Source organism: Myotis yumanensis, unplaced genomic scaffold (genome assembly GCF_028538775.1).
Source record: "Myotis yumanensis isolate MYYU_CA2020_CCGP unplaced genomic scaffold, mMyoYum1.0.hap1 SCAF_4, whole genome shotgun sequence".
Classification (NCBI taxonomy): domain Eukaryota; kingdom Metazoa; phylum Chordata; class Mammalia; order Chiroptera; family Vespertilionidae; genus Myotis; species Myotis yumanensis.
The window spans coordinates 35,008,420-35,030,373 of NW_027223755.1; the positions used below are offsets into that span (position 1 = coordinate 35,008,420).

Sequence of the window (21,954 nt, forward strand, 5' to 3'; positions counted from 1 at the left end):
GTGGTGTGTAGGTAGCATTGTGACAGAAGTGTTAGTTAAGTCTAATTAAACACAGCACTTTTCAAGGCAAAGGATGTCCTATGGTCAGCACTTTAAAATGTGCTGGCTGGTCTTTCAAAAGATCATTTATAATGGTATTAAATTCTCTGTATGGATTAGATATCTTAAGGTGATGATAGTTTGGATGATTTATTAAAGCACAGGCTCATAATTTAGCATTTAGAAGTAAAAATGAAATAAGCATTTATTTTTCTGAAAAAAAACAACACAAGATATAGCATCAGTAATTTTAAAAATAAAAAATAAAGCAACAACAAAAAAGCAAAAAACACTGGTAGCCTGTGAAAGAAAGAGAAGTAGAGACCAGGGTGGCCACTTAACTTCCCTCTGGGGGCCTCAGCACCTCACTCTGAACAAGAACATTTTTCCTTCTGGACTGTGCAGTCACCTGAGCGACATCAGTGATTGTCCATCTCTGCACCCTCCCATGAGGTTATAATCTCTGATCATCCTCTGCTGAAGGAAGTTCTCATTTTTTTAACTAAAAATATCTCCTCCGGTTAACAAGAAAGGTTAATAAGATGTAAAAGCGGGCATGGCTGGCGTAGAGGGGAAGGGAGCCTCTTCCCACTGGTCTCTTCACTTGAGGGCAGATCAGCATGCAGCACACTGTCTAGAGCAGCGGTTCTCAACCTGTGGGTCGCGACCCCTTTGGGGGTCGAACAACCCTTTCACAGGGGTCGCCTAAGACCATCAGAAAACACATATATAATTACATATTGTTTTTGTGATTAATCACTGTGCTTTAATTTGTAACAATGAAATCGGGGGTCACCACAACATGAGGAACTGTATTAAAGGGTCACGGCATTAGGAAGGTTGAGAACCACTGGTCTAGAGTAAAAGCCAGAAAGGAGTAGTGAGCCACTGAGTAACGTAGCCAGTAATACCTTTGTCTTGTCCTATGAAATTTACAAGGAGCTTAGAGAATGAAAGGGGTGAGGAGTCAAAGGAGACACTTAGGTACTTTTTGTAAGTTACATACCTAAGCCTAGTGTGAGGTGTGTACTAGGAAGATGGTAGGGATTACACGGGCTTACTTCATGATTAAATGACATGACATGACATGATTAAATGACGTCCAGATATCAAAAACCAACATGTCCAGCATTCCTACTGAGGATCATTGCTATCAGAGGACAGTATACAGTAGGAGGTCATGGTGTGCATAAAAGTGATGCTTACTTCATAGCATGGTGGAGGGGGGCAGACGAGGGTTGTGAAATATAGATTCTAGAAAGTAATTATTCTACTCAAACGGAGCCATTGATGTTAGCAGGCATATTCAAGTAGAATGAAACCCCTTTCATCTTTCCTCTCCACGTCACCTTTCTCAAACCAGTTGTGTTTTTTATGTTTGCTGACACCGTCTGGATCAAGAGCCACGTGGGAGTATGTTTCCCAGCGTTCGTCCTTCCTTCTCTCTCTCTTCCCTTTTCCCCTCCTCTCCTACCCCAAATTTTTCTTGAACGTGTTTATCCCTTCTTCTTTGTGCAGTTGGCAGTTTTTCAGAGCACTTGGATCAGATAAATGGACGAAGCGAGTGTGTGGACAATACAGATAATCCCTCCAAGCCACCCAGTGAACCCGCTTCTCACATGGCTCGGCAGCGCTTAGAAAGCACAGAAAAAAAGAAAATCGCGGGGAAAGTCACCAAGTCCCTTTCCGCCAGTGCTCTGTCCCTCATGATCCCAGGAGGTAGCTCGGCGTCTACTCGCATGACCTTGTGTGGTTTGTGCATGTACACCCCCCCCCCCCCCCCCAATGTGGAATGCTGACTGGGGTACAGGACTGCTTAGAGCAATAAGCAAGGGGTCCCAGCCCAGCTCACTAGAGCTCCTCCTGCAGGCCCCCAAGCTCCCAGAGAGCAGTGGGCCTCACGTCTTCTCCCTTCTTCCTGCATCAGGAGATGAGGCAGCCTTCCCTCCCAACAAAGCCTTATTTCTTTTACTTGTTTTCTTTCCTTCCCCTTCCAGGTTAAGGGATAAATTTCCTTCCTGAATAATTTTTCTTCCCTACACTATGCTCATTTATATACTTTACAGAGCTGTTTACAGCATCTGTGTTGGAAAGCTGAGTCTAGTTTTTTCATCTAATTAATGAGGAAATAGACAGAGAAAACATACCTTTTTATTTCTGGGATGCAAAAAGTCACAGACAGCACTGAAATTATAAGTTTTCCCAGCCCTGTCTGTTGAGCTATGCTTCCTCCTACTGGTAGTCAAATCATTTTCCACCCTATATTAGAAAACAGGGGTTAATTATGGTTTTATTGAATTGCAGTATTTTTTCACAACTTGGTTTTGCCTCTAGTAGTCACTAAGTCGGTAGTAATTCCACTGGCAGAGATTGGATATGCACCTGCTGGTTGATTGTGGCTTATCATTCAAGCGACAGCGTGTAGAGTGAAAGAGGCAGTTGGACTCTATGGCAGATGGCTTGCACGTGGAAGAATCCAGACCATGTATAAAAGAGATTGTTTACATTTTTGAAATTGGTGCAGAAAGAAACCGGATATAAACAAATGCTCATTTGGGGGTAGCACTCACCTTACAATGTTCTGTTTGCTGGGAGGCATCCATTTGGCACCATTAAAGCAAACCCCTACCCCTTTAGCTTATGTGACTGTTGTACCCAAAGGCAGTGGCCCCAGTGCAGCTGCCGCCGGGAAGGTAAGTGTGGAGTGGCCCAGTCACTTCTGAAAGCTGGTGAGAAAGCCCGCATCTGGGCAAAGCAGGGCAACTATTTAACTTGGGGAGATAAGGGAAACCATCATGAGGTAAAGGACCCAAGGCAAGCATGTCAAACTCATGGCCGGCGGGCCTTTTAAAGGAGGCGTGCGTCCCGCCGGCCGCAAGTTTGACATGCTTGATCCAAGGCCTGGCTTTCCATCCATTTGGATCTGCAGATCCACCCCATCCTCTTCTCGCTTGCATGTTTTGAAGTCCCCCGCCCACCAGCGTATGTCTTTTGAATAGACAGGAGGTCGCCAGCAAAAGAACACCGAGGGGCCGCATGAGGTCAGAGAGTGAAGGGGCATGGGCAGTGGCACGTTTAGCTCATTGTTCTGCTTTGCACAGACATCAGAATGGGAACGAGTGAGGGTACGGATGCTCTCAGCTTCCTGTGGCCCCACGGCGACTCGCCACCCTGCTGTGTCTCCCGCAGCGTGGCATTCCATAGCCTCGCTCCCGCTGAGCTCACATTTCAACCGCAGCATCCTTTGTAGATTATTATTTTTCTCAAACATACGCACAGTTTCACATGAACAGTGGAAATCTGTGTAGATTCACACGGCTGGAACAATGATATGAACTATACATGACAAGGCGTTTGCTTATAAAACAAGGAAAAGGGAGCAGAATCGGTGTTTTGGATTGTGAACCGAGTTCCTTTCAAATTTCTCTGTTTCACCTGCATTGTCCTCTCAGAAACCTTATTAGAAATGCAGGTGCTACAGGAAGAGAATCACTTGTAACCATAGTAACAAGGAGTGATACTTTTATAAAAAAAGTTACCATTTCAGTGCTTTCTTGATTCAATGTTTTAGTCAGTACTAGTTCAATAAATAATATGATGTAAAAACAGCGGGAAATTACACCTTTCTTTCCTGGCCATGGGTGTTTGAAAAGGACCATGTGAAAGTTGTTTAGGGCAAGAGTTGGAGCCTGAGAATCTTTTACTCTAGTCCACATGGACTGCTCTGTGGGCGTGAACTTCAAATTCGTGCATTTATGAGTTGTTTCTTTAAGTGAAATAAAATGCATTAAATAGCATCCCAGCTAGATAGTAGCTAAGTATTGTGTGTGTTTTAATTAGCATAGATAACTAAGAAATTATACCTTTAGTTTATGAAATGAAAGCTCGTTAAAATACAGACACTTTTGAAGTTTCCTTGGCAGACCTCTGTTTTGAAACCCATACTGCTGACCCATAGAGATATTTTTATATTATTTCTCCTTTACATTTCTGCTAGAATGAATGCATTTGTTTTGCAACCACGCTCCCAATCCCAGCAGGGCTGACGTGGTGAGGGCTGGCTGCATGCATGCGTGTGTGGCCAGCATGGGTGTTGATGACTGGCTTCTTTGTTGCAGATATGTTTGCCGTTTCCCCACTGGGGAGTCCAATGTCTCCCCACTCCCTGTCCTCGGACCCTTCTTCTTCACGGGATTCCTCTCCCAGCCGGGACTCGTCGGCAGCCTCTGCCAGTCCGCATCAGCCCGTGGTCATCCACAGTTCGGGGAAGAACTATGGGTTCACCATCCGAGCCATCCGGGTGTACGTGGGCGACAGTGACGTCTATACAGTGCACCACATCGTTTGGGTAAGACCAGCAGTCTCTCGTCCTTGTTGCTTTTTATTCCCAGCCAAACTGGGGAATGGGTGAGTGGGCTAAGACAGACATAACAGCAAATATATTTCCTGTTAAGCTGGTATTTGGGACCTGTTCCACTTTCCTTTCGTGCTCTTTCCCTTGATTTATATGACACAATTGAATTCAGCAAAAAGAAATCCTTTCGCATAGTTCTGTCCAGTTTTTACATTTGACCGTCTACTTTTTGTACCAGGCTGGTTGAAAGGGCCAAAGACGACCCTATTTCCATCCTTTTTTTTTTTTTTTTTTTTTTTTTTATATATTTTATTGATTTTTTACAGAGAGGAAGGGAGAGAGATAGAGAGTTAGAAACATCGATGAGAGAGAAACATCGATCAGCTGCCTCCCGCACATCTCCTAGTGGGGATGTGCCCGCAACCCAGGTACATGCCCTTGACCGGAATCGAACCTGGGACCCTTCAGTCTGCAGGCCGACGCTCTATCCACTGAGCCAAACCGGTTTCGGCTTCCATCCTTCTTTATTCTTTTGTTCTTGTTTTTTTTTTCTGTGTGTTTGTTTGTTTATTCTTGACTGCCTTTAAAAAAAAAACAAAAAAAACACAAAAACTACCTTCATAATATCCTGAATTTTTTTAAGAAAACATAGAAATTACCCTGTTTTAGGATGATGACAGTAGAAGCAGGAAACATGCCTTTTTAATACTCTTAGGAGCTTAGGATCACTTGGTACTTAACTCGGAATAGTCTGGCAGTAGAAGCAGTAGGCTTAGGGTTGTCATTGGTTTGCTTACTAATATGCCCTCTCCTCTTGGACTTCAGAATGTAGAAGAAGGAAGCCCAGCCTGCCAGGCGGGCCTGAAGGCCGGGGACCTGATCACACACATCAATGGAGAGCCGGTGCACGGACTCGTCCACACGGAAGTGATAGAGCTCTTGCTGAAGGTACTGTCTTTATGTCATGACCATGCAGACGGGGCAGAGCCAGAAGGAACTGGTACCAAGAATTACATGCCTGGGTCCCAGGGTCCTTCTTCAGCACACGCCACACATGCAGGCTCATTACTGAGGACTTAGTCAGTAGTCTCGGGTTTATTGTCAAAGACAAAGATAGGAATTCTCTGGGTTTATATGATGAATATCTGCATAATCACCTCCTGATTTAATTTTGCTTCTTATCCTAAATTATAAAGAAAAATTTGTTTTATGTACTTCACATAGAAAAATCTGGTTGGAAATCAACTAAAGGTGATTTTGCTCAGGAACATTCAAGAGGTTTTATTCTAGTGGAGTAAGACAGAGTGGTGTAAAGCTATGGGGTCTGATCTGAAAGTTGAGCCTGAGAGCTGGGTTTCCTCGGAAAGACAGAATTGTGAATGGAAACATGTCTACTACCAATTGTATACATAGGTGGTAATGGAAGAACGGGTTCTGGCGACCAGTAGGCCTTTCCCTCCATGCAAATGACTTTGCATAGAGATCACTTTCTACTTAAAGCTGAATAAAGCCCAGGGAGGAGGAAGATCACGGGAAGCATGAAAGGAGAGGAGAGTGAATCTTACACGGATCCTCTTCCTTTTTCTGAGTTCTTTGCTTTGCCACCTGCTGACACCAGAATATAAAGTTTTAGCTCCAAACATAGATTTGATTAAAACAAATAAAGATGAATTTGAGATTGATGTTACATTTTGTTCAGAAACAAAGGCTAATTTTCCTGCAGTTAGAGTGCAGTGTCTCTAGCTGTAGGATTACTTTACAGTTCAACAGATTTTCAGATGACCTCCTTGCTCCCTGAGCACCGTAAGAGGCTGCCAGGTACCTGGTGTGAGCCCGCGCTGCAGCTCACCTGGGGCCTATGGAGAGGAAGCTTGTGCACATACCTGCCATTTAGATAACATGCACTCAGGCCATTCCTAGCACACCGGCCTTGTGCAGGTACCATAGGAAAGTAGCAGCACAGGAATTAAGGTATAATTCTTGCCCTCAAGGAGTATGGAAGATATGTAAATGGATAAAATTCAACTAACTTAACCATTCAGGGCTATAGCAGAGGGAGGAATCTCATACTTTTGGAGAAAACATTCTGTGAGTGAAAGAGGCATCACAGGGAAATGACGTTTAACTGGAACTTGAAAGAAAATGAGGAACTTGGGAGGTACTACAGGGAAGTGGGTATGGAAAGCCTTTCAGAACAAGTTCAGTTCAGTGACCTTTTTCCTCCTTCTTTGTCATTCCCTGAGTCTGGCCCAGGCACCGAGAGTAGAATAGCATGTATGTTCAAGGGTCCATTGCAGACTGTAGAGAAGTTATTGCCATTGGCTGATGCACAGCATTAATGAGATATTCATCTTGGGCTCGGGTGTCCCGTGGGCTGGGGGCTAGATTCGCTGTCATCCATGCTCACAGGGCGTCCTCTAAGTCTAGCCAGCTTTCTCACCTACACCAGGGGACAGGGCTGACTACGAGGAGAGCATTGCAGAGCCCTGGGCAGTGTTAGAAATCAGCTGTGGGCATGCTGAGCACACAGCAGACCGGACAGCAGCCTGTAGGAGAGATGCTGAGACATAATTGATTATTTTCATCATCGATTTGATAAAGTATTCTAACAGGATTCTGTGTCTTAAAACCTCTCTTTCTGCTTCGTTGAAACTTGGATGTCCATTTCTCTGGCAAGGTCTCTTGGCAGAATCACACGATTCCATCTGTATCATCTGGTTACGGAGTGCTTCCATTCCTGCACCTAGTCAGTGTGCTCTCTGAAGCTGCCTGCTGCCTGCATAGACATGCTGGAGTGGCGAGCCATTGGCACCCTTCGGAGCCATGTGCGCTGTCACAGATCCAAGCAGAGGATCCTGCCTCTTGTTCATAAAGGAAGCACTCAAGAGGAGTAGCCAGTGTAACGAAACAAAGAGGATACGAGGGATTTAATTATCTTCCCAGTGAACTGTGTAATCATGCAGCTTTCTTCCAAATTTACCCAGCAGTCTCCGACAGCGTGCAAAGTGTCTAGTGTCAACACTGGGCTCCTCCGTGCTATCACTGGTGGGGCGTCGGTGTGAGAGCTGTGTTTCAGCGTTCTTGGGTGCTGCTTACGTGGGGTTTTATACTCACAGACTACTTTACAAAAGCTCATGCACCCTTAGCAAAAGGAGGAAGAGCCATCACACAGGGCTGCATGTGTGTATTTAGAAACACACTACTTATGTATCGTTCCGACTGTGAGCATGGTTAGTGTATTCCATGTTTGTTTTCTGGCCTCGCTGTAGTGGCCAGTGGAGGCCGTATTGACCCAATCTTATCGCCTGCTCACGTGTTAACCTGCCTGGCTTAGCCTCTCTAATCCAGGAAACTCTCTTCTCAACCAGGCTGCCTTCTTAAGATAGCGCTAGTTTAAATCCCCAATGCATAAGACAAGCCCTATAAAACTTCCCCTACTTCAAAACTTTCATTTGCATGAACTCTGGGGAACCTCTGGATACTAAAGTGGGGACCATCAAATAGCCTCATTATTACCACCCTCACATAACTGCTGAGCCCCGAAATGTGCAGAGCATTGTGCTAAGGACTGCAAGGGTCCTCCAACAAATGGCATGCAAGTATAATAGGAAATAGTGCTTCAGGTGACTAGGCTCAGGGAATCCTCACACCCTGGGAGGTAGGTACTTTGAATATAAATGCCCCTTGTTACAGGTGAAGAGGTACAGCAGAGAGGTGTTGGCCAAGCAGCCCAAGCTTGTCTGCCAGGAAGGAGCAGAAGAGGATCTGCACCCGGCACTGCAGGCCTGAGCACCGTACCAGAGTGCTCCTCCATTACGTTCTCCGATTGCCAGGAACTTAACGTCTAATGTTCCCAGGGGAGACAGTGGCAATTCCAGGCGACAGTCCAAGTGTTAAACATAAGCAACAGACTGTACCTATGGCCCGAGTTCTGAAGGAGTGATGGCCTTCCTCCAGGTGGACAGGTGTGAGGAGTTAGGGGTCATTGTGACGGGCTGTGAAGGCTGGTGTTTAGTATGTGGGAAGGGGAGGCAATACAAAGAGAGGGCATTAAATCACAAGGAGATTACATCACAGGAGAGCTCAAGTGCTAGAGATGCATGAGTACACCCGTGTGGCTGGAGCCTGGGTTCAGAAAGGGGATGCAGTGGGCAGCTGGCTGGGGCCAGGTTGTGGAGGGTGCGGATCAGGGCAAGGACACGGCTGTGCAGGAAGATGCTCTTCCCCATGTGCACTTTGCAAAGAAATAACTGGGAGAACAGTCTAGCTCAAGGTACCCAAGGCCAACAGCTAACTAATGTGGAGCCATATGGAGAGAAGAGATTGGGTAGATGACTTCTGCTCTGTGTTCAGTTCCATCAGCTGAAATAATTTCCCTCCCACTGTGCCCTAATCACACAAATGGTTTGAAGTAAAAGAGAACTAACTGAACATTTAACAGTCTGCTGGCCCCGTTTTTGTTATTTTTAAACAAGTACCGCAGAATTTCTCTGGTGAGAGGTTGCTCATTCGCCAACAGAACGTCCAGTACTGAGGATGAACTGACCCCATTAGCTACATTGTGCCGAGTTTAGGCAGCACTCGCTATAGCTGATGCATCCACCAGGTGGCAGGCTTCCTACTTGTCACCTATTCTCTGTGAAGCTATCTTCTAGTCATTTATCATTTCCACAATCATTAATGTTTCTAACTAGCTATTGGTATTCTGCATCTTTGTATCTGGGGACATTGTCTCTTATTGTATTTCCATAAGTCGGGTGAATTGTCCTCTGGAATAGCCACACGTAGAAACAAGAAAGAGAAAACTGGGTTTGGCTTTTGTAGGCAAAGGGGACATTTGTATAGTCTAGTGACGTGTTCTGGTTTAGCATTCCTGGTTATAACTGTATTTATTTTCTAAAGTGCTTTGATATGTTTATATCTCCTTAATTTCTTCTTGACAGTCTGATTCTCTGATTGTTCTTCCTGTCAGTCAGGGCCTGTTCCGTCACCACCACTTTTTCTCAAGTACAAGCCGTGCACTCTGCTGGGAACACGACAGATGGGAGGGCCAGGGCCTGCCCTGCCCATAAGGAGCGGGCAGTGGAGATGAGGGTCAGGACAGCCAGCTCTGGGCTCTTGCACTGGCGCTGTGGCCCTGGGAAGGACGAATGTCTGTGAATCCGCCTTCCTTTCCTATAATGCAAGGAAGGGTAACCATCTCTCCGCACCTCATAGGGTTGTAACAAAGTAACCCTCGTGGCCTGGTAAAAGAACACATGTGAAAAACACTTCAATATCCATAACGCGCTTTTAAAATACCAGGTGGCATTGTTATCTTCTTCTAAAGACATAGAAGTCGATGTTAATTATGATAGAAAAGTATAGACTGGATTCGGTAGCCCATAAGACAGAACACCCCAGTGATCATTATGGCCCTGTGTGTCCACTCTGCGTGAGTGTGGAGAAAGATCGAAAGCACTGCCATGAAAGATAAGCTCCAAATGCCACATTTTTGCCCTTATCCTTCACCTGAGGCATAGGAAAAAACAAAGTTTTAGTATGCTTTCACTCAGTTTGTGAAGAGAAGGAATACCCCATCCCAAACAACCTTCATTGGTAGACCTTTCATATTTACAAGAATTTTCTATTTAAATATAAATAGAATGCCAGTCTCTACTATCAGATCAAGGTTTGTTTTTAACGTTTTGTCATTTTGCATATAGAATATATAATTTATTCTTTCATAATGAAAAATAATTTTTTCTCTTTCAATTTCAAATCCATTTCCATAAAACATTTTTATAATTATGGCATTAGGTATGGGACTATATATTCTTAACTATATAAAGAATTCTAAAATCAGTAACAAAATACTAAGACTCTCAGATACTAAGTTAGAGGTAAGAAGTGAACAAAACATTTCCTGAAGAAACACAGATGACCAAAATCAGTGACACCACGTTCAGCCTGTTAATTGTCAAGGAATGAAGATTAAAACTTGACATAACTTTTTCCTATAAAATTGGTAATTTGCTTAATGTTAATATTCAGATCTGACAGGCCTGTGGTAAGATAGGTACCCGTGTGCTGCTGGCAAGAGTGTGAACTGACATAAACCCTCTGGGAAACAGTGTACCAGTCTGTACGGGGGTCTTTAAGAAGTTCGGATAGGCCGCGTGATTCAGTGCCTGGAGTCTAATTGCCCAGTTTAAGAAAAATGGCAGAGGTTAGGACAGTGATATGTAGACAAGGACATTTATTTCAACTCTTATATAAATTGAAAAGTAGAAAGCAGTAGCAGTAGCAGTAGCGAGATAGTTAAATTTTGATCCACCCATCTCACAGAATATTATAATATAGCCAATTAAAATGCATTCTTAAAGAATATTCAGTGATGAAGGCAAAGCGTTTCAAAGTTTCATAATGTGAAATGAAAAGAACAACAACATAAAACTAGATGTTAGAATAATTAAAGATTTAAATTGTTTATGAAGCCCCTGCCCAGGACGGCGTGAAAGCGCACGAGGCCCACGGGATGACCTCACCCCACGTGCCTGGCTGCAGAGAGGCTGCTGCGTGCTCACTGGCATAAACTTTCCAGCTCGGCAGGTTTTATGGTGATAGAAAAGGAGCCTTTTAAAATAAAGAAAAAATAAGTCTCCTTCAATTTTGTTACTCTTTGATTTCCAGGTCAAAGGAAAAAACACAAACATGAGAAAAAAGAAAAGTAAATCAACCAAGGAGACAGCTCTGGGCACATTATTTATGCTTCATGCATATGGATGACGCTACCTGTTATTTATAGGGCCTTTCCGTGGGTCACAGTGGGGCTGAGGGCTTTACCGACTCTGTCCTTCATGTGGTCCTCAGAGGAGCCCCGGAGAAGGTGTGATTCAGCTGTGAGGTAGCACAGGAAGCGGAGGCGAGGGAGGAGGAGCAGCCCGCTCAGGTCCCAGAGCTCGGATTTGGACTCAGATCAGAGCCCACCCTCTAAAGAAACCTTCCATTGTGTCTCCACCCAGTTTGCATTCTCCAGGACTTCATAGTTTAAAGGGTTATTTGGAAATGGAGGTCCTTTTGTGTGTATGTCCTTATGTATCTTTGTGTTTGAGCCTCCTATCGCTGTTCTCATCTGGTTTTATTACAGCATTTCCCTTTAATACCGTCTCTTTTTTTTTTATATAGAGTGGGAATAAGGTGTCAATCACTACGACCCCATTTGAAAACACATCAATCAAAACGGGGCCAGCCAGGAGAAACAGCTATAAGAGCCGGATGGTGAGGCGGAGCAAGAAATCTAAGAAGAAAGAGAGTCTAGAACGGTTAGTTCAAGCAGTGTTATTCTTTGGGAGTTCAGTGGATACCCATGTGGGAGGAGAGTTACTCCCTTCCTAATTTAAATGCTATAGATGAGCGATTTTTATGCTGTGGTTCACATATAGTTATACACGAAAGTTCATATTCGTAATAGCATTATTTTTCATAGTGGAAAGGTTTATGTAGTTATGTTGTAAACCTAACCGTTGCAATTCAGGTTGCTTTATCTCGAGTGTAAGAGCTGTGAAAAGCCCTTGGGTGTTTCCTAAGCCTCTAGGCTTCATTCCATGTGAGTTGGATTTGAGTTCTTAACATTAAATCTACATTTAATAATGTCCTTTGCACTATCGAAAAACGGCTGGTATTTTTTAAATGCCAGATATTCGGAAATAACTGCATCTTAAGAGCATCCAAATAAGCCTAGAAATAAAAGGGCTTTGTCTTACTGACTGGAAGTCTGGCCAGGCTACCGTGGGCTGTCTGGGAGGCATCGTGGGTACCTCTCTGGGCTGCATGCAAGATGCGGCAGGCGTCCCTGGCGGGGGCGTTTCTCGCCAGGCAGCTGTCGGGATGTGCTCCCTGCAGGATGCTGCAGCAGCTCTCCCTTCCCCTCTTGAATCTGATGTGTCTGATCATAGTCAGGGTTTTTTGTGATAGAAATGTAGGAGGAAAAGGCAAATGTAAAAGGGATGCTCATCAACTCCTGGAAAGACAAAGCTGTACAAGAAAGGAACTAGAATTAAGCTTCCCATGGCCCAGCTGTGAACAATACTTACAACAAAGAAAACACCAGCCTTTTTTTTTTAACCAAAAAATTTTTTTTATCTATTGAGAGGAATAAAAAAGGGGAAGTGTATTTGGTCAGAAGGTGGAAGGGGGTTGCAGAAGAGGTTAGTTCTCATCTTCTGTGGTAGGACAGCAGCAGATACTTTCTGAGACGGAAAAACTAAAAAGTAATGTAAGCTCACTGCTTAGCAATGTGCAGACTGATGAGATGTCTCTGGAGAGGGGGCAAAAGAAGGCAGAGGATGCGGGTGGTTATTTTTCACTGTAAGTTTATAAAATGGTTTGGATTTTTAACCCACGTGCCCTCATTACTTTTATTGAAATTACACACGCATACAGCACAACACATACATTCTGAGATGCTCCCTTTTTTATGTATGCCTTCTATTTCGTTTGCGCTGTAAGTCATAGAGAGCACGCTGTTCGAAGGGGTAGCAGTGTTTGCCCTTCTTGCTTACGCTCCGCGGGGTGGGTCGGGCTTGCGGGAGGGTGAAGGAGCCCTGCGCAGCCGCCTGCACCTCTGAGCCGCGGGAGGCTGCCCCTTCTGCTCGAGGCTGTGCTTGTTGAGCACTGAGTACACATTTGCTTCTGCTGCAGCGAGGCGGCTGCTGCCCTGCTGATAGGATAAGCTTCAGTTCACCTTTCCCGCGTGTCTATGGAAATGGACAGCCTGCACTGTCATTAGGAATAGTCAGGAGCCCACAGCGGGATAAGCCCAGCAAACAGCCCCTCACAGATAAAGCCTCTGCCCAGTGTGTCACCACTAAAGAATCTTATATCCGAGATGGTTTTTCCTCCAGAGGTTTACTGGGTATTATCTCTTAATGAAAGTGAGTCAGCATCTGGGGGCACATACTCAGAAGCCTTCAGGCAAAGAACACCCTCCTCATAAACCTGACAATAAATAAATGAATATATACTTAATGTATTTCCTCAGCTCGTCTTAAAGGGTTTGGAATTCAGAGAGCTTCCATAGTGTGCTATCTTCCTTTCTAAGTCGTCCAAACATTTTTAATAGAACAGTGGGATCCTACTCTTTAATAGGATCTGCCATCATATCAGGCCTCCGGCACAGAGGTGTGACTGGAACGCAGGAATTGTGCGGAGGCAGGAGCAGCTCTGGACAGGGAATCTGATCCATTTTCTCTTGTTTTCACTCTAGGAGGAGATCCCTTTTCAAAAAACTAGCAAAGCAGCCTTCTCCTCTACTCCACACCAGCCGAAGTTTCTCCTGCTTGAACCGATCGCTGTCGTCGGGGGAGAGCCTCCCGGGGTCCCCCACTCACAGCCTGTCTCCCCGATCTCCCACGCCCAGCTACCGCTCCACCCCCGACTTCCCATCTGGTGAGTGAGTCTCCTTGCCAGGACAGCAAGGGAGAGTTGAGAGGAGGTCAAAGTCACCGTCTTAAATCCTGAGGATTATTCCAGCCTGGAGGTCTTTAGATAGGGCTCTTCGGACCATTAAAATAAGACAGGAAGTGTTGGGTTAAAACTTAGTGTAGGGAAGTTTGCCCAAAAAGTGTTCATTCATTAGAGTTGGATGCTGACAGCTTGCTGACCTTGGCCTGACCTCTGCCTGAAGCAGTTTGGGCTGGAGGGTGGGAAGGGGAGGGAAGGTGGCCGTTGCTCACAGCATTCTGTTTTCTACCCCCAGGTACTAACTCCTCGCAGAGCAGCTCCCCAAGTTCTAGTGCCCCCAACTCCCCAGCGGGGTCAGGACACATCCGGCCCAGCACGCTCCACGGTCTGGCCCCCAAACTCAGCGGACAGCGCTACCGGTCCGGAAGGCGTAAGTCCGCTGGCAACATCCCGCTCTCCCCGCTGGCCCGGACCCCGTCTCCAACGCCACAGCCCACCTCCCCACAGCGGTCCCCGTCCCCTCTGCTGGGACCCCCCCTGGGCAATGCCAAGATCGTGCAAGCCTTTCCCAGCAAAATGCACTCCCCTCCCACCATCGTCAGACACATCGTGAGGCCCAAGAGCGCCGAGCCACCGCGGTCCCCGCTGCTCAAGCGCGTGCAGTCCGAGGAGAAGCTCTCCCCGGCCTACGGCAGCGACAAGAAGCACCTGTGCTCCCGCAAGCACAGCCTGGAGGTGACCCAGGAGGAGGTGCAGCGGGAGCCCACCCAGCGGGAAGTGACCCTGCAGAGCCTGGAGGAGACCGCGTGCGACACGCCCGCCCTCAGCCGGGCCAGGCCGGTGGAGCAGGGCTGCCTGAAGCGCCCCGCCTCCCGGAAGCTGGGCCGGCAGGAGTCCGTGGACGACCTGGACCGAGAGAAGCTGAAGGCCAAGGTGGTGGTGAAGAAACCAGACGGCTTCCCCGAGAAACCCGAACCCCATCCGAAGTCCCACCCCCTCGGGAGTGACTCGGAAAACCACTCTGCGGTGAGGCTAGAGGAGCGGGAGAAGAAAATGTACCCGAAGACGTTGGAACGGTCCAATCATTTTGAGAACAAAGCAGCCGGGCAGGAGGCCCCGGCCCCGGGCGGCCTGCTGAAGGGTGCGCTCCACAAGCCGGCCGGCGCCTCGGCCGGGGCGGCAGCGGGCCGGGGCCAGGCCCCCGCGGACCACAGCCAGGGCCCCTGCGATGGCAAACCAGCCTCTGCACCCAGCACCCTTCAAGACGGCCCCTGTCCCTCCCCGGACAGGTCCGCCTCCGGGAGTGGGGACGCTGTGGAGAAGGCTCCCCAGGCCAAGGAGTGTCTCCGATGTGAAAAGTTAGACAGCAAGCTGGCCAGCATGGATTACCTCCGCAAGAAAGTGTCCCTCGAAGACAAAGATGACAACCTCTGTCTCGTGCTCAAGCCCAAGCTGACCTCCAGTGCCCATGAGTGCCTGCCCGGGAACGCGGTCCGGCCCACGGGCGGGCAGCAGGAGGCGCCGGCCTCCGAGGGCCGGGTGTTCAGCAGCAGCGCCCATGCAGCTCCGATGGGCGGCGTGGTGTTCGTCCCTCTCAAGGCCTTGGCCGGCCGGGTGGACGGTGGGGCAGAGAAGCCGGGCCCGGTGGCTCCCGAGCCCCCTGCCCGGAAAAGCCCTTCTGAGTACAAGCTGGAAGGTAGGTCTGTGTCCTGCCTGAAGCCAATCGAGGGCACGTTGGACATTGCTCTCCTGTCTGGACCTCAGGCCTCCAAGATTGAGCTGCCTTCCCCTGAACCCACGCAGAGCCCCGGCCCTGGCCCAGGCAGTGCCCTGGGGCCCGCTGCGCCGCCCGCCCTTCCCAGCGATGGGAGGAAGGGAGATGCTGCTGGTCAGAGGGAGTCCTCCCCTGCTGGCTTCAAGGTGAACAAGTCCTACCTGCTCGAGCCCCGGTTCCTGCCACCCAGCCGGGGTCTCCAGAATTCACCATCGGCTCCCCAGCCTGACCCAGCGCTGAAGCAGGACAAGAACGTTTCCCAGGCCACCAGGAGTCCCGCAACAGACAGGGAAAATGATCCCCAGCGGAGAGAGGGCGGGCCCAGCAAACGCCAAGATCCCAGCTCCAACACGAAATGCCTGCCCGCGCTGGGGCAGACCCTGCGTGGTGCCGACCCATCCAGGGCACCGGGCCCGCCCCCACCCGAAGGTGTCCCCTCACGGGAGAAGCCGAGTGGGAAGGAACCGACAGAGAGGGGCCCTTCCACAGCCAGAACAGAGCCACAGGCTGCAAGGGCTGCCGTCCGCAGAGAGCCCTCCATGGAGCCGAGTCCTCCACAAGCTGCTAAAACCAGTGACAACAGAAATCTCCCTTCTGTGGGAGGAGCCCGCTCAGATGTCCACACACAGACCCTGGCCACGGAGAAAGCCCGGGGGCCTTGCGGGAAACCAAGCCACAGGGATGGCCGAGAGGAGGTGAGGCCGCTGGCCAGAGAGGACCCCTCTTTGCACCCCGTGGGGACGGGGACGCCTTGTGAGCGGGAGCTGGGCAAGGGAAGGAGTGGCCCGGAACCCACATCGCAAGCCCCTCCTGCCAGGCAGTCTCTGCAGCCTCCAGAGGGTGGGAAGAGTGACAAGCTCCGCAGTTTCCCTTCTTTGCAGAGAGACGATCCCCGGGAACCAGAGAGGAAAGAACAGCTGCAGCAGCAGCTCAGCAGCGGCTCTCAGCCCCCACCCATCACAAAGGAACTGCCCAGCCCGGCTCGGCAGCCTTGTGGCGCACCCAGCCCCTCCTCAGGCAGAGAGCTGGGCAGCAAGCCCTGGGCTGCAGAGCCCAGCCTGGGCCTCCCAGACCCGCCCAGGCCCGCTGCTGTGCATGGGGAGAGCAGCCACAAGCCCGGGCCTGCCCCTGACCTGAGCCCTGCAAAGTCCAAGCACCCAGACCGGACCCTCGCCTCCCAGAGGCTGGGCATGGGGGCTGCGGTGGCCAGAGAGCCTGGCACACAGCCCCTCAGCGGCCCCAGCTCCCCCAGTGGCCCCAGCCGAGACGGGAAGGGCAGCAGTAAGGGCGTGTCGAATGTGTACCCTGCCCTCCCAGGTTCCCAGAACACAGCCAGCCATGTGATCGGCCAGGGAGGAAGTGGGCCCTCAGGCTCACTGCCCCCCAAAGCGGGTCCCCTGGACACCAAGCTGAAGCCCACTGAAGGCGGGCGTGCCCCTGAGGCGCTGGAGAGGCCTGTGCATCCGCCACGGCAAGGACACCCCGGGGTCAGCGAGTCTGTAGACCAGAAACTTCCCACTGTCAGTGAAAAGCTAAACCTGTCTCCAAAGCACCCCAAACCACCCACTGTGAGAGACGGCCCCCCGCCGTGCAGACAGACAGACAAGAGCCCTAGTCCCCTGGCCGCCACCGCAGACAGGAAGTCTGAAGGGAAGAAATGCATGGAAGCACTTTATGGTCCAACGGACGGCAGGAAGCTGGAGGCCAGCCTGCCCCTGGCACAGGGCGAGGCCAGGCTGAGGGGCACGGAGAGGCCGGCAGGGGCCGCGGGGAAGGGCCTGCCAGATGCCAAGGGGAGAGGGCTCAGTGCCCAGAAGCCACCGCCCGAGGCAGGCAAGCCCAGCAGCATGAAGCGGTCGCCCTCGGCCATCGGGCAGAGTTCCTTCCGGCCCACTGCCCTCCCAGAGAAGTGTCTGAGCACCTCCTCCAGCTTTCCCGAGGCCAGGCCAGGCGCTCGCGAGGCCCCCGCGGCCAGCAGCGACCCCGCCTCGGCCAAGGCCAGCGGGGCCACGGCCGAGCCCACAGCCCCCAGCAGCAGGGACCAGAGGAAACCCCCTTCTGGGGGCGATGGCGGGAGCCACATGACAAAGAGCGACTCCCTGCCCTCCTTCAGGAGCTCCTCCATCACGGTGGAGTTACAGCACCCCAACCCAACCACGGCGTGGGGCGCTGGGCCCCGGGGCAGGGCCCTCTCAGTAACTGCCCCCCCAGGAGAAACCAAAGAGAGAGAGCCTGCCCCGGCCCAGCCTCAGACCAAGAAACAGAACGCGGGCAGAGAGGTGACCAAGCCGTCCCTCGCACCCGGCACAGACCGCCCCGTCGCCCCTTCTTCCGAGAAGGACTCCGTGGTCCGGCAGAGGCGGGGGAAAGAGGGTTTGCGGAGCAGCCCTCACAAAAAGGCCTCCTAAGGGGGCAGGACCTGGGGGACCCTCCCGGAACGGGTCACTGAGTCCTGACTACCTTTCAAAACCAGCACTGTGGGAGCATCGCAGGCCGAGCCTGGAGTCTCGCCGAAGGAAGGGAGAGGGAGAGAAGGTGGAAAGAAAGGGACCTTCTTCCAAATGCCTGCCCCGTGGTCACCGGTAAAGCTGTTACCAGATAGTGTTTGTGCAAGAAACAATAAACACCTTCACAGCCGAGGGTTGTTGAGGAAAGGATTTTCTCTGTAAATATCTGGCCATGTGTTGGGTTTGGGATGTAGAGTCTGTACCTTGCTGCTGATCGTGTCATTTATGACAGTTTTTCTTTTAAAAAAGAAAAAATAAGATTTTTGCTTTACCACTTATCATGATGTAGTAATGAAGCAAAAGGTTAAAACCGATGTATGTGAAAGTAGAGATCCACCCATGTTCGTGTATATACACGCATCCACCACATGTGTTTGTCTGTGGTTTGAGAGACTGTTTCAAGACTACATGTTCCTAAGTTAAAACACCCTAAGTAGAGGTAAAGATGCAAGAAAGCCCTACCCACCGTAGCTTGTGAGTTTTCATGTGCATTTGTAACCAGAGATGTTGGTAGGACTGTATCTGGCTGCCCGTGTTTCCAGATCCAAAGCAAGAAGTTCTCTAATTGCTGCATTTAGAACCCTCCTCCATCAGGAAGGGCCAGACCGTGGAGGTAGCCACGTTCGTTTCACGGTCATCCTAGTGGGCATTTCACGCCCGGGTCCGCCTGTCTGAAGGCCAGCCGTCCTCGTCTGTGGCTGTGTGTGTCGGGTCTTCACCCCAGGGGGAGCGGGGTCTATAAACACACATGATCTTGATGTCTGTTCTCCTGCATTTTCTCCTGCTCATGCTCTTAAACTCAGGCCTTTCTGCTGTGAGTCGCTAGTCTAAGAAGCACACGTTTTGTAGTCCTGCACCAGCTCTGCTCTCAGACAAAAAGGAACATTACTGGCTGCACGCAACTCTGCCAGGACTTAGGTTGAGTTTTACTCGGTTGAGCATCAGGCATTGGAAGAGGTTTTAAATTTGCTTTTGGACGGGAAAGGGGGTGGGGGTAGATTTTGGCATCACAGCATATATATTAAGAAATAATCAGGACATCAAGATACCTTTTAATACATAGCTGGGGCCTTATGTTGTAGATGAAGCTTGCTGTTTTTAGCAAGTTCCTGGGTTTCACATTCATTTCGGATGCATCGAGTAGCTCCATACATTTCATAACATGATCTCTTTATTTGTATGCAAAAATAAAAGACTGTATTAATAAAGAGCAGCATTTTTGTAACAAAAAGACCTGTTGGAGCTATTTTGGTGCTTGAATGTGACTGTCCTTTTTACTTTTGCTAAGCCTTATTTAAATTTTGTATACCATGGAATATATAGAAGTTGTCCAATCATTTTAGTGCTGAAGGGGTTTTTCTGTTTGTTTTCCGTTGCAGTTTTCCTGGTGGTTTGTATTGTATTGTAAGATGTCGCTTGCTGACATAAGTACTAAGGCACTAAGTACTAAGAGAAAATACACACAGATAAGTATTTATAAGATGCTTGGGATCTATAGCAGGAATGTTAGTTTTGTTTTTGTAAGAGAAAAAAAAAATTACCAATGAATACTAACTCAGCACCCAAGCCCCCTCGGGGATGTCTTAGTATCTTTAGGCTATAAAATTCTTCATCTAAGCACAGCATCATGCTATGGCCCTGTGGATTGTAAATCATTTACCGGGGCCGTAAACTCCACTCCAAAAACAAAGGCATAATTTAACTAACTTGGTTGTCCTTCACTGTAAAATGAGTTGGCAATGACAAAAGGGAAAAAATAAAAAGAGTAGGAAAAGTCTCCTTGCCCCTATCTTTTCCCATGTAGTTTTAGCCATTCCCCATCAGTTGTAGAAGAAACAAATATTTTATAAGAACTTAAGTGGGTTTCAAAAGTGGTCTCAACATTTATAATTCATATCTGTGTTTGTTGGTTGTCATAACCCAAGGCTTCTGCACTCAGACATCAAGACAGGGCTTTCGGGGAGGCAGTTCATGGTTTACAGCCGTTGCTTCTTAACTGTCCAGTTTTCTTTAAAGCACAGCTAGGTGCTTGTTTACAAACGACATATCTATGTATATTTTGTATAGTATATTATCATTTTTGCCAAATACGTTTTTGCATTTTGGATGAGTAAAGAGTACTAAGGTTGCGTTCATGTGATAACTGTCTGTTGTTGGTAACCTCTCCGGTCAGCTGGTAGAAACCCTCCTGTGTTCCCTCTGGTCCATTTCCTGTGATTGTAAGACGTGCCCCTCAGTAGTGCTCCCAACGATAGATTTACCAGCTTAACGTTTGTTAGGATCTGTGCAATAAAGTGTTTGCAGTCTTATTTTCTCTAAGAAATTCCCTATGGATGTCCTAATTGTTGTATATTGAAATATTTATACTTATGCGGTCGCATAACATTGAAATAAAAATTTAGCATGAAAAGATAATGGCTAATAAGGTGTGTGATTTTTTGCATAGACACACATACATACTATCTCTAATATGTTAGTGAATATAACTATATTATGGAAATCATGGGTTTTTGCAGATTGCTCTGTTGAGTGGAAAGGTTTGCCAATTTTTTTTTTAACTTACACAAACATGTTCCATTCATTCTTCAAGATTAAGTCTCCTTTAACTCCTTCCTGTTTTCTAACAACCTTCTTCCTTGCCTGCAAAACTTTTCAGCTGCCACACTCACCATCTCCCTACGGTCTCAGGAAAAGGTGTCCTTTCTCAGTGACACCACCTCCCTCGAGTCTCCCAGAACCTTGCTCCATCAATCACCATTTGTCCTCTCATCTTTCCTTTTCTTCCCTCCTGTCTCCTCATAATTAAAAACTATTGAAGCCATCAGGAAGGAAAGAAGCAACCCAACACTTATTGTCTACCTATAATAGATAGATAGATGATAGAGTTATATATATTACAAGAGGCCCATTGCACAAAGATTCGTGCAAGAATAGGCCTTCCTTCACCTGGCTGCTGGCACCGGTTTCCCTCCGGCACCCAGGACCCGGGCCTTCACTCTGGCCGCCGTCTCCCGCCTTCGTTCCGGGCTGGCTGCCGCCATCTTTGTGCATTAATTTGCATATTCCCTCCTTATTGGCTGTGGGCGCTGCCATCTTTGTTGTGAAGTGACAGTCAATTTGCATATTCCATCTTTATTACATAGGATATGTTAGACATCATATATATATATACACACATACATGCATATATATTATATATATATATAATGTCTAATATATATGTGCTTAGTTCTGGGCAAAATAATATATATGTGCTTAGTCCTGGGCAAGATAGATGCTTTTCATCAACCATCTCATTTGAGCCCAAACACAATCCTCAGACCAGATGGTGGTGGCACCCCATTTTACAGGTGAGGAAACAGATCCAGACAGGCTATGTAATTTCTTAACATACAGCCTGTAAAGAGGTAGGGTTAGAATCTAGATTTTTTCTGGTCCGAAAGCTCTTGACCTTTATAAGCATTACCAGATGTCATGTAATTTAATTCAGATCCAGGGACCTCTGGGAATGAGGTACGCCACTTCATCTTTTTTACATGCTGAAAAAAATTCAGCAACTGAATTTTTGGTGCAAAATTACGAATATGATGATTGGTGGGAAATCATGAGCCAAGGAAGCTATTCGTTCTAGGTAATAGGCTCCTTTATTAATTCTAAATTAATCAGTAGGCAATTTCCCATCTAGGATTTTCAGTTCACAAATGTAGCATAAAAAAAGTGTCACTGTATTAACTGCAGAAATATGCTTCCTTCAGTATAGACCTGCTGAACTTACTAAGGAACTTAGTGGTAAGACAGTTCTCAAATTTAACTTCCCTCCTGCCATATGTTTTTTT

The 21,954-nt window shown here is 48.1% G+C and overlaps 1 protein-coding gene across 5 annotated transcripts in view; it reads left to right on the top strand.

Annotated features, from left to right (window-relative positions):
* The window catches only part of MAST4 (microtubule associated serine/threonine kinase family member 4), a 514,811-nt gene extending 494,278 nt beyond the window's left edge, over window positions 1–20,533 (top strand). For 3 of the 5 annotated variants that reach the window (XM_070412101.1, XM_070412097.1, XM_070412099.1), the window contains 6 exons: window positions 1,558–1,758; window positions 4,158–4,387; window positions 5,219–5,341; window positions 11,561–11,697; window positions 13,641–13,822; window positions 14,133–20,533. In XM_070412101.1, the coding sequence (XP_070268202.1) occupies window positions 1,558–1,758; window positions 4,158–4,387; window positions 5,219–5,341; window positions 11,561–11,697; window positions 13,641–13,822; window positions 14,133–18,019 (4,760 nt within the window). In that variant the 3' untranslated portion in view covers window positions 18,020–20,533. The remainder of the gene's footprint in view (window positions 1–1,557; window positions 1,759–4,157; window positions 4,388–5,218; window positions 5,342–11,560; window positions 11,698–13,640; window positions 13,823–14,132) is intronic. The other 2 variants (XM_070412098.1, XM_070412100.1) reach the window with 1 other exon arrangement.
* The last annotated feature ends 1,421 nt before the right edge of the window (window positions 20,534–21,954 follow it).